Raw genomic sequence first — 11,719 nt, forward strand, 5'->3', positions numbered from 1 at the left:
TCAACTTTACGCCCCCTAATGTTTTCCTGCCTCTAGGTTGTGCATCACACGAGATGTACTTTTTCAGAAATATCTGCTAATGGATCAACGGGTTTCTGTTGTGCTCAATAGCATTTCCTTACATCACCTCTCATTTTTGGTTGGCATTTGTTAGTTGCGAGGGACCAAATACATCCTCTGGAGCACGGTTTGGGTGCTCCAACAATAGCGCTACTCTAAAAGATAAAGAAATTGAAAGTGATTAAAACTTGTACCAGCAGATCTTTCATCTTACTTTTAATATCATTGACTTCTGTTTCACCTTCACATACGCCCTTTCTAGTATCATGATGATATCATCATTGATTTTAAGTGTATTTCATGCACACTATCTTACTTCCACTAACTATTAAATTATTTAACTATCTTAATTGATGGGCTGCTTAATCTACTCTCGAGGGCGAATTCTAATATGAATGTAAATTGTCTTACTGCTTGAAGTTCTGGTTTCCCCAGTGTTGCATCACCCTTGAGCGATTTAGAATCAGGAGTTGGTGAATCTTCTGGCTGCTGTGTTGAAGTATCCTCAATCACGGTTCGTGAAGCTTCGGCATCATCTGTTTGCTCTTGTTTCGAAGATTCGCTTTCAAAACCATGAGCATAAGTTATACACATAACCACACAAACCGCGAGCGACAAGACAGTGAACTGCTTCATCCTTTCACCACGTTTTTTATACTTCGCGGCGGGCCGTACGAAGTGATGTGTAAATTTTTGAATGCGATACCTCTTGCTCGAGAGACAGTTAGAAATGCACTGATCGCTCCTCTTCAGCAGCGTTATTTAGTAGCGATAGTGGTACTGTCCTGTTCTCGAGCAGCTGGTGATCTTACCCGTGATCACCAACACTGAAGCCTAATTCGAATGACGGAGGACCGCCGAACGATTTGGACCCAGCCCACTAGACCAATCTGTTTATTTCTCCTATCCGCGGTCGGTAGGAACAATAGGCTCGATGCAGCAATACGATGCTTGAAAATAAATGTCAAAATTACTATCTACAATTTAAAATCTTTTCCAATTATTAAGTGGCTAGAAAATTGTAGAATTTACACGCTTGAAACTTTAAGTAAATATGAAGAAGATATGGAAAAGCATTTTCATGTAAGAATAGAAGATCTAAAATTAGAAATCGAGGAAAAGCTAGAAAACAGAATGAAACAGTTTAGTTTGAATATATTTTAATTTGTTTTGGCTTCTGAGACTAGACAATTGTTAGATTCATAGCATAAGAGTGTATGAGCTGTTTATTATAAGCTTTATAAATAATATTAAGGCCAGACAAGCAGCTGGCTTCGTAATTAAAATTTCAATGCTTTCCATTCCGTTAAAGACACACCATTTGGCTACATCATATTTGAACATGAGGATGTTTATGCGTAATACCAGATATTATGAGGACAAGATAAGATGATGATCTACTAAAAAAAAACAAGATGTAATAAGCTTGGCTTTGTTAAGCTAGAACAGTAGGACTGTACTGTTACGCACCTTTCTCCAAACGCGAGATATTGAAGATTTCAAAATTTAAACTAAAACCAAACGCACCACAAATAACCCAAACCAGCAATCGATATGCGATGGCCATTATGCAATGGTTGCCGTGGGAATTGTAACAAATTAGTTTGTGTCGTGTCGTATTGCGTAAAACATGGTGGCCTCATTCCCTATGTTAGAATGAGGTTCTGTCTCTCGCGAACGATCCAGAGCAACGTGAACGTTGATAATGTGAGTATTAATCCTTTTATTTAGATTATTTTTCCTTTGTTCCGTGTTAATAATTACCTTATTTTGCAATGACGCAGTAGCTCAGATGTCATCATTAGATCGTCATCATGTAATCTTTTGTAACTGTAGAGCACTTCAAAAAGGTGCTAGTGTTTATTATACTTACAGCTTGCTACACCAACATTTCAGGCAAAAGAAACATGACAATAGTAAACTTTAAATATGCAGTTTATATCACAACATGCTGGTTACATTGGCCGAGTAAATTGATCCACTCGAGTCCCTAACTGACTAGTATGGTACAATACGAGCAACACTAAATTCTCTATCGTAATGATGAATTGATCTTAAAGATGAAGATTTCTTCAATTTGCTTAAAAAATAATTCGCCCATCGGTATTGAGTGAAAGGCGATGATTTTTTGTTTAAATCTTATTACTGTTATCCTATGCTTCGCATCATGAATCAATGAAACCACTGGACCTTCGCTTATCCCTTCGCTTATCTGATATCCCTCCAATGGCTACTCTCGCTTAGTACATTGGCATGATGTAGAAATCGCACAAGTGGAACTAATTCACTTCTATAAATTTCGTACCTTTCGTAGCTGGTTAGCATTCATCTTCGCTTGTTCGCGACCGACAAGTACCATCAAAAAGGGATCCTCGTTTATTCGAACCACGTACCCGATACCTATCGCAATGCTAGTGACAGCCGGTTAGCTAAAAAGAACAAGCCAATCACGCCCACCAGCTCCACCGATCGAGTGGTCCAACGGCGTACGGTTCTCGTTCCGCTCGAGCACACCAACTGCTCGATCTTATCACAGTTTAGGAAGTGTCTATCGGTGGACAGGAGCTTAGCGACGGTGCGCAGAAATACCGCCGAATCATGCTTGCACTTGTACCGGGCACTGTTGAAGACGCAGTTCTCGTAGCCGTACCGGGCACTATGGGCGCAGGCAGACGTTGCGGCAAAAAGACAGTCACGATTGATTGGAAGCCGTACCGGGGGGCGGGCGATAGAAGAAAGGGAAATAAAGTGAGCGCGCAATGCAAGCAATCGACGGATGAGCTCTCTTACCAGCAAAAGTGCATGTAATGTACGTTTCTCGATTGTGCTGTCGTTTTCGATATTTCCTCCTTCAGGATGCTAACGAATTTGCTCGAACAAGCGTCCCAATCGTTGTGCACAATCTGAAAGCACGCCTTGTGTTGCAGGAACTCTGAATGTGCGGCCATCGAGAACAAGAGGAATGAACAACTAAATTACGCAATTCCGGTGAATTGTTTCTTAAACAAGATCTTCTAAGTGTTAAGTACAACTCTATTTTGCCGATGTGTTTACTTTATGCATTATCCAAATCCAGCCAAAGATCGTTAAAAGCTTGTCGATTGTTCACCGTGTACGGGTCTGTCTACTGACGAATGAAGCGTGTACATAGCACAGCTTGTGGCACATCACAAATAACCATTTCATTTCCTTCGTTAGCAGCAGACGACGATCGTGAAAAGAAAGTGTCTTTGGCCGAAGGCAAACTAATAAAAATGCCGAACAAAAGCCATTTCATGACTTCCTCCGTGGTGGGCGATAAGTAATGAACTATTTAGGTCACATCCGGTCCAGCCAGGTCCAGGTTACGGGGACAACCAAGTGCGGCATGCGGCCGGGCCATTCTTCTTACCTTTCTGGAAGGAGCGATCTCGGCAGAGAAACTCGTACAGCTGCTTGGCACCGTACACCTCGTTCTCGATGATGGTCCGCTCCTGCTTCTCCACGCAGATGTTCAAGTAGTGCTGCACACATTCCATGCCCCGGTTGAACAGGCTGCGGGCGGGCATAGAGAGCATAAAAGAACAATCATTTATCGCGAGGTCCGTGGTGCATCCTTTCAGTGAGTGCTTTATGGTGCACCATCACGGCCTACAACGCTGCCGATGACCTACAGGCAACGGTTACTAATTTCCTCCGCCGAGTCGGGTATTTTGACCGAGTGCAGCAGCTCAACGGCGATCGAGGGGGTGGAATTGCGGAAACAGTTGTCCAGCATTTGTGACATCTGACCGCAGACCGGATCCGGTAAAGTGCTCGCCTGCGTTGGCACGGTCTCTGCAAGGGCAATGTGAGGCGATTGTGAGTATGGAAGCTGCAAACCATCGACTGCACCTGGTGTTAGTGTTTAGTGCGGCCAGGGTAACGAATTGAATAAGAGCACTTGCCGTTTTATTGCTTGCATGCTATTCCTAGCTATTGTTTGTTATTGATCAATGTTGCTTGTGCTTTCTGGAACATATGACCACGCGTCGACACCCGCAGATTTCTGGTAAAAAATGAGGTGCTGTGCTTAGGGCGCCATACATTTTCGGTCATTTTTTGGATAGAAATCTGCTAGGGTGCATGCGTAAGAATAAGAAGAAGAATGGACCTTGTGCATGTCAACTTGTGTTAAAATCAGTGTCACAGCCAAAGAGAATATGATTTTTTTGTTGGTTTACCCTTCCATGAATATTAATGCTGTAACACAAACATACTTTCATCTTGCCTAAAAGCATGATTATGCAAAAGAGATGTTTTGACAATTCTGGCGGCCGGACTGCTTAAGGAGACGATCGACTCTCCAGTGCTGCTTGAGAAGCTGTTCTTGTATTTCGCGTAAAGACCTCTTCAACCGAGGAAATCTTACGATATGCAAAACTGTCGCTATCTGTACAACCGAGTTGACCGGTTATTTCTCATGAACGGCCGATTTAACGCAGCTTAGTATAAAATAAACATAAGACACTGGTGCTTTAATGGCTAGCAATGTCCCATTTACAGTGACTTTGAATTCATGTTTGTATATTAGATTTATAATTCAGCTGCCTGATTTAAGAGAAACATTAATGACAAACTCTTGCAATTAAAAGTACATACAAAATAATACTGATACTGAATAGTAGAAAATGGTTTAGTATTTTTTGTTTAACGTACTTAAAACCACCTTGAAAAACTTATGACACTTGAGATGTTTCATAAACACTTATTTGCTAGAATGGGTCGAGCAGCACATTCAATGATCACCTATCAACTATAAAGTGAAGCTTATTTATTATAGCTACCTTCGCTCATAATTAACCTTTCCAATGCATGAAAAATAAGAATTGTAAATTACGGCTATGAAATGTTATCCTATTGGTTGGAAACACAAATTTACAGGGAAAACAGTGCTTTATCTTTTAGATTCGTGAGCTTGAGCCCTTACCAAATTTTCCGCAAAGAAATACGATGGAAAGTGAATTTCATGACGAAGTTTAATTATCGCAATGTTTGTTTCCTTTGCCTTGCCAAAAACCTTTGCCCAACTATCCAACTCCCACAAACAAACAACACTCTTATCTGCAGTGAGCATATTTTCACTTCCGTACTTCCGAGTGTATATGTTCCTTGAGTGATAATCACAAAGCACACAACACAAACATTGCATGCGTGACTTTTGCCACTCAGCTTTGCTGTTTCCAGTGCTGGTCAACAATTTAAAAGATGGTAGATTCTTAAGGTGGTCTGGAAAGGCCAAAGAAAGCTGGGTTATAAGCAACAAATCTAAGGATCAGATTCCTAAGCATCGAGAGCTTATGAAACGAGCTCGTTAAGGCGACCGGGCGTTGACAAACCATCTATTACGGCCATTCATGAACCGACGTAAGGACAGGGTAAATATCATTTTCTTCAAATTGAATCCTTTGGAAGTGCTGCTACTTTCATGTCGAGGTACCGCTGGTTGCACGTGCTGCCGATCACCTTATTAAGGACGGACCGCTCCGGATCAAGGTGATGCGCCTTTCTTCCAACAATGGTTCAAGTTACACGTCAGCTCGTCCCGGTAAAACTTTTATCAAATATTTAATCACAAAGTTTTCCCCTTGGCTTGTACCGCAGAGTGGAATCTGGATGTGGCTTGGTGGCCTCTCTGTAAGTTATTCTCTCTTTGGGGTTGCTGGCGCAATCTACCAATTCATTAGCTTACAAGAATAAGTTTGAAGCGATTATGCTCTTTGAACAGATGCTTTCTTATCCAATCGATGTAGTCGTCGCTCACCGTTCCCAAAAACCGTTAACGGCACATTTCAAAGCATAATAAATTCATTCGCTCGATTCCTTCCTTGGTTTGAACAAATAATGAAAAGGGGCAATTCAATTTGGCGCCCAAGGGAACGTACCAAGGACTTCTGTCGAACTACAGCTCTCCGGAGAGGATAATTTCTTAATAATGTTGATTTTGAAACGGTTCAACTTTAGAAGAAATTGAATTTTCTGTGCTTTCAAAGCAATTGGCTCCTATCATACCAGCTGCGGCTCTGGGAGCGAATCTTAATGCGAATGAATAACTTTGTTAATATCTCGCAGCGAACACAAGATGAGCAATGATGCTCAATTATTTACTGTCTAGCTATGCAACTTTGCTCTGCTTGCCCATACTCTGTCATGTTTACCTGCACTCCGAAGATATTTCCATCAACATAATCTAGGGACGAAGCATTTGTAGCAGCACCTTGGCCCAATTCTCAGAACAAACTTACAGATTATGGTGGAGAATATTAAATTTCAGATTGTGTAGCTGAACCTAATGCCCTTCTCGTGATTATTTTAAAGAGAATTCAAAAACGGTACACAGCTGTAAACTGGGCGTACAACCGGTTGACCCTAAAAACTGTCTCCTACTTACCACTGCTCACGGCTGTCAGCAGCAGAGTGTATATCCAAAGTTTAAGAAGAGGAGCAGCCTTCATGTTTCACGTTCGTGTAATCTATGGGAGCTGTTAAACACTGATTACTTTTGAACAATTTTTTACACTTTGTAAATCATATCTTCGGAATGTGGTCACGTAATATCGTTAATATTTTCAATCAAATTCACTAACGTTGAAACAAACAGCGGATGACATAAAGGTGAGGAAATTGGCAAGCACAACGACTGTAGTTGGCTCTATTTGTATCGCTTCACAAAAATCACTTGATGCAGTGGAGAAATCACAGCACAAATCTTAACACGAGCCGCACTAAACATCATACCGGTTCTTCTTTCGCGAAAGCTTTGGAGCATGTCCTTCCCAGCTGAACGTTCCACTAACGACTACTACACTTCATGCTGCATCTGATATCTTTTAAAGGATGCTTTTTGAGTGCTCATGAACATTCGGGCCAGTCCCCGTTCGGCTTAGTAACCGGTACGATGAATACAGCTGCGAGGATGCTGCGTTCGTAGAGAACTCACGATGCTATCCTTCGTGTCCCGAACACCGAACCACTCCATTATCAATTGATACACATAGAAACCCTAGCTTTCAGTAAACAAATTACTCTAGTATAGCAAAAACAAGCTGTACGTTTTCGGAGGATTGGCAAACGAAATTACTACAACTATCGGTTGGCTCCCCAAATCGGTAGGAGCATGGTGGTACGATATACCAGAACCGTTTAATCGTTAACGCAGACAGCTTGTCACTCAAACAAGCAACACGCTGACGAAAAAAAAAAGGATTCATGGTATTCCATACAAGATCATTTACAGCCAATTGTGCGACTCAACGTGCTTGCTGAAGCTGTCAATAACACATGCGATGCGATGGGCGAATGTAAGAACGTTAGAACAGACTGTGTTGACAGCACATTCGACTGCTACTTTCGCAATCGTGTCATCTGTTTCGTGGAATATCATTCGCAGATGCTAAGCACGATGTGCTGTTGAGTTGTATCTTTTTGTCTGAATGGTTGTCGCAACCATATGTGCTAGTTTCGCAAGTAATTATCACTCTTTACAAAGTATGTCCAGTGCCAACGTGTTAGAATGGGGGAGATTTAATAGACATCTTGAAGGCAATAATTAAATAAAAGTAATACTCCAGCACTTAGATCTAACCTTTTTTTTACAAGCAGCAAGTTAACCGATATGCTGACAGCGCCGATTGTTCATGGTAAGGGCACAATTCATAACCATAAAGCGATGATACCAACAACCACGATAGGTATTTCGCAAATCAGAGGAGGAGGACTCTCTCTCTCTCTCTCTCTCTCTCTTGGCTGCTAACGCCCCGGTGATGTTGCTTTTGAAGTGTGGAATGTGTGGGCATGTATTTTTCATACACATCACCTTTTCTTTTGACGTGGATACATGACGTACTAGCTAACCCCGCGAACCACGCGGGGTTACCCATAGCAGCGGTTTGTCTTGAATTTTAATTTTTTGCGGCCCCCAAAAGGCTCGAACTTATCTTTCCTTCCATCCAGCACGTGTTTGTGTTTGAACGGAAAAGAGTTTTGAGAACCTGTTCATTGGTGGTTGTTCCGTGTAAATGCTTTAAGGCTTCCACGTAATAAATCCGTGAAGGTGACTTTTTCAACAACATTCCTCGGTACTTCTTGTATCCACATGAATGATTTGTTTGAATTTGATGAGACACAACAATTTATTCATTGTAGTTTAACTTGAATTAGCGAAAAATTGGAAAACAGAAACAGTTGTTTAAAAAAAAACAGAGGGAAAAGCTCCCTTGCCACCGAAACGTGGTTAATCTTTAATGTAAAAACTTCGTTCGATCGATGCGTGTGCATGACAGATATTCGAAATACTTTATCGTAAGCAGATTCAGCGTTATCGCAATTGCTTTTCCGATGAAATTTCTTCACTTTCCATATTTCCCCGAAATATTATAAGCTCGCGAACCCTTGACCTTCGCGTGCGGCTATCACTTTGCATCCTGACGCTGTCAGTCAACAACGCCACGCGTATCGGTGGCTGAACTTCGTCTCCGCTAATGCTAATTAAAGTTCTTTGCAGATTTTGATATCATTATAATTGACGCGGAACCGATGCTGCTCGGGCGGTTAATGTTTTGATTGATTTGATAATCATCGCTTTATGCTGTGCCGTCACTCGATTCCATGAGAAGGCGCCACTGCCCTATCGTTCGACAGTTTTCGTGGAATAAATTCATTTTGTCTGCCTTTCTTTCTGCAACATCAACAACGTCCCGATCGGAATATGTATTTTCCTCGGGGCTACTTGATACGACCATTGACAGCATCCTTTGGTCGCTTCTTCAATCGATTCTTTCCACGAGACAATCCATTGAAGTGAGGTAAGCGCGAACTCGTTCACCCGATGTCATCGCAACCGCATCGCGTGAAGGATCCACAGCCACCGACAACGCTTTCGAGCTGACTAAGTAAGTGCGTTGTACACGTGCAATCGAGATGGTTTCCAGCGAAAAGCCGCTCATTTCGCTCGTTTCTGCTGCTATGCAAGATCACGTTTATTGAGCTGTCTGCTCTGAGTCCAGCCCTTCGAGTGGGGAGCAGGATTGATGAAACCGAGCTTCCTATCTATATCATACCGTTGGGCATGGCGTAGTGTCAGATCCCTTGGGCAATAATTTCACTGTCATCAAACATTAGAAGGAGCTGCAGCGGGTCCGGCCGGTCCGGAGAGAAAAGGAAACCGGAGCCCTTTCGCTTCGGCTTAGCGCCGGGAGTTTTCCTCGTGTTTATGTTGTCCTTCGCGATGTCCTTGCTACATTTTTATCACGTGGGTTTCACTGGCGACAAGGCCATCGATATGCTTTCTCTATTGAATAAAGTCATGTCCCAGCAGTGTGACCGACGCGTCGGTTGGGTCGAGGGTCGACTTGTTGAACCAACTTTGCCGATGAACGAATGGAGCTTACCGAACTTGATGATAACTCGGTGTGGTCAATTTGTTTAGGGGGTTTTCACTTCCGTTTTTCGTTTTACAAACACCGTCTACGAGCAATGGACTATGTCGATTCCAAGTATCTATTGGAAAAAGACTGGAATGCCAATATCGCATTCTGGTAGGTGTCTGTGGCTTCTGATACACGACGTGAATTTTGTTTTATTGTGGTTGGGTTAAATGGTTTGCGAACTGTTTCGATTGCCGATATCTGGCCCAAAATAGATGCTAGATTCAAGCGAAGGGAGAGTACTTTGAAGAAGAGGTTCGAAACATTCCATGATTCAGCCATTCGAAGAGCCATTCAAGGATTCATTTATCCTGAGCATGTAAGGGAATATTCTCTTATAAAGCATCGTATTGTGACGTGAAGTTACCGCTCAACATTGATACCCATTTGTGCAAAACGGCATCCAGTTCTACTTGCTTTTCTATTATTCATTCAATAATTGGACAAAAAGACTCGAAAGCGCATTCAAATTATTTCTCATTTTCCCCGAATACCATTATGTTTTTAACGGCAAGCCTTTCAAGGAAACGATCGGAAACATTTTCGCTGGTAATCTCTAGGTAAAAGGCAGCAATTTATCGATGTTCCTTATCACGCCTTCCTTTAGATTCATTCGGAAGCTTTAGAAGTAATCATTTTAATTGAAACGGCCCATTCCTCTGCCCGTTTTCAAGATTTTCGCAGGAGCATGAATTGATCTCAACAAAAGGGGATATGAACGGTATGCCGTTTCTTTGCGAAACACTGGGAGTGGTGCTGATATCAATGCTTCACAGTTTTGCACTAACGCGACAATGCCTGGTGCTTGCAAGCACATGCATATCGATAGGGAGGCCTGAGTGTCATGTTAAAAGGATTGTTCTCTGTAGCTGCGCATAGAATACATTCTGAACAGACGATCCGGAAGGATTTCTAGCTCACAGAAGGCTTTTCTTCGCAAAGCTTTGGCTTAACGATGCATTCATAGCTCTTCAAAATTTATGACTCCCAGATAGTTATCGAATGCAGGTATGGGCGACACCTTGTAGAGGCCTCGTAAATGGCATTTCGTATGAATCTCGTTTAGCAATTGTAATAAACACCTAGCCTATACGATACTCTACTCACATTCTTAACACTTTACCGTACAAGGTTAGTCTAGTTTCCGTTCTGCATACTTCTATGCTATTCGGAAGATTGGTTTCTGCGATGGATTCATATTTTATCTATTCGTTGACTCTGGTGTTCATCCTTATAACTTTGTGGCTTTAATTTTTTTAGACCGTTAAATTTGTATATTTGGGCAATGGTCTGTTAAAAATATCAGATAATTTTTATATACGTACAACGTCTTATAAAATGTGATATCATTTTATTAATAAATAACGTTTACTGCTCTGCTTTCTATTTTCCCATCTTTGATTCAGAACATAAATAATCTATGACACACATTCGTTGAAACGTTATATAAGCTTATGACTAACATTGTGAAAACATTTTGAGAACAAGTTTGGCATCCAGTGTGAGTGACGCTAGTGGGTCAACATTGAGCGATGGATTATGATTCACATCCGCCGGGATGGATTACTCTTTGGTAGATGAATGATAGCCAGAAAGGCAATTTGGCGAAATGAAATCCCATCCCTCGTCGCGCAATATCACGGCAGGAGTGTGCTTTGTGACAATATCAGTGCCTTCACGCTGAGTTTTCGGCCTAGCGTCGGGATGACGCTTATGAAACGCTAATTACTGCAATCCGCGAGCCAATTCATCACTTTCGTTGGCTTTCCTGCTCGTCTTCCCTGTTGCGGTACGATGTATGCAAGAGCACGTCATGACATCGTGATAGCAGATGCATGCTAGAACATCCTAATCATTGTTCTACCGTAGAAGTTGCTTGAGTGGTTTTCAGAACACATTTCGAGAATGCTCGATTGTTTACAACGAGATTGCATTTATGCGTAGCAATACTACATTTCTTTCTGCTCTCAGTCATACGCGACCATAAATTGTGGCGATTAGTTCGTAGGCGAGATAGTTCATTCGTCCAGCAGCTATTACTCCGATCTGACTTTTTTATTCGAAGCATACCTGCCTGTGTTTCTACTCTCGGAAAGGCAGTCTTTTGTTGATTGGAAGTTAAATCTAATAATTCATTTTGCGCGCTGCAGTAGATGGATTTACCCGATTGACTCGCGCTGGGTTACACCAATACGTTTGCGATGCACAACAAAATC

General features: G+C 41.9%; 1 protein-coding gene across 1 annotated transcript; it reads right to left on the bottom strand.

Annotated features, from left to right (window-relative positions):
- Nucleotides 1-1,988: 1,988 nt before the first annotated feature.
- LOC126581657 (uncharacterized) lies at nt 1,989-6,861 on the bottom strand. Its single transcript, XM_050245466.1, has 5 exons — nt 6,470-6,861; nt 3,714-3,876; nt 3,452-3,594; nt 2,851-2,992; nt 1,989-2,716 (listed from the first exon to the last, which is right to left on the bottom strand). Exons 1-5 carry the CDS (start codon nt 6,531-6,533, stop codon nt 2,461-2,463), a joined length of 768 nt encoding a protein of 255 aa, XP_050101423.1. The 5' UTR covers nt 6,534-6,861; the 3' UTR covers nt 1,989-2,460.
- Between the last annotated feature and the right edge of the window lie 4,858 nt (nt 6,862-11,719).

The sequence above is a fragment of the Anopheles aquasalis genome, chromosome 2, assembly GCF_943734665.1.
Source record: "Anopheles aquasalis chromosome 2, idAnoAquaMG_Q_19, whole genome shotgun sequence".
NCBI classification, from domain to species: Eukaryota; Metazoa; Arthropoda; class Insecta; order Diptera; family Culicidae; genus Anopheles; species Anopheles aquasalis.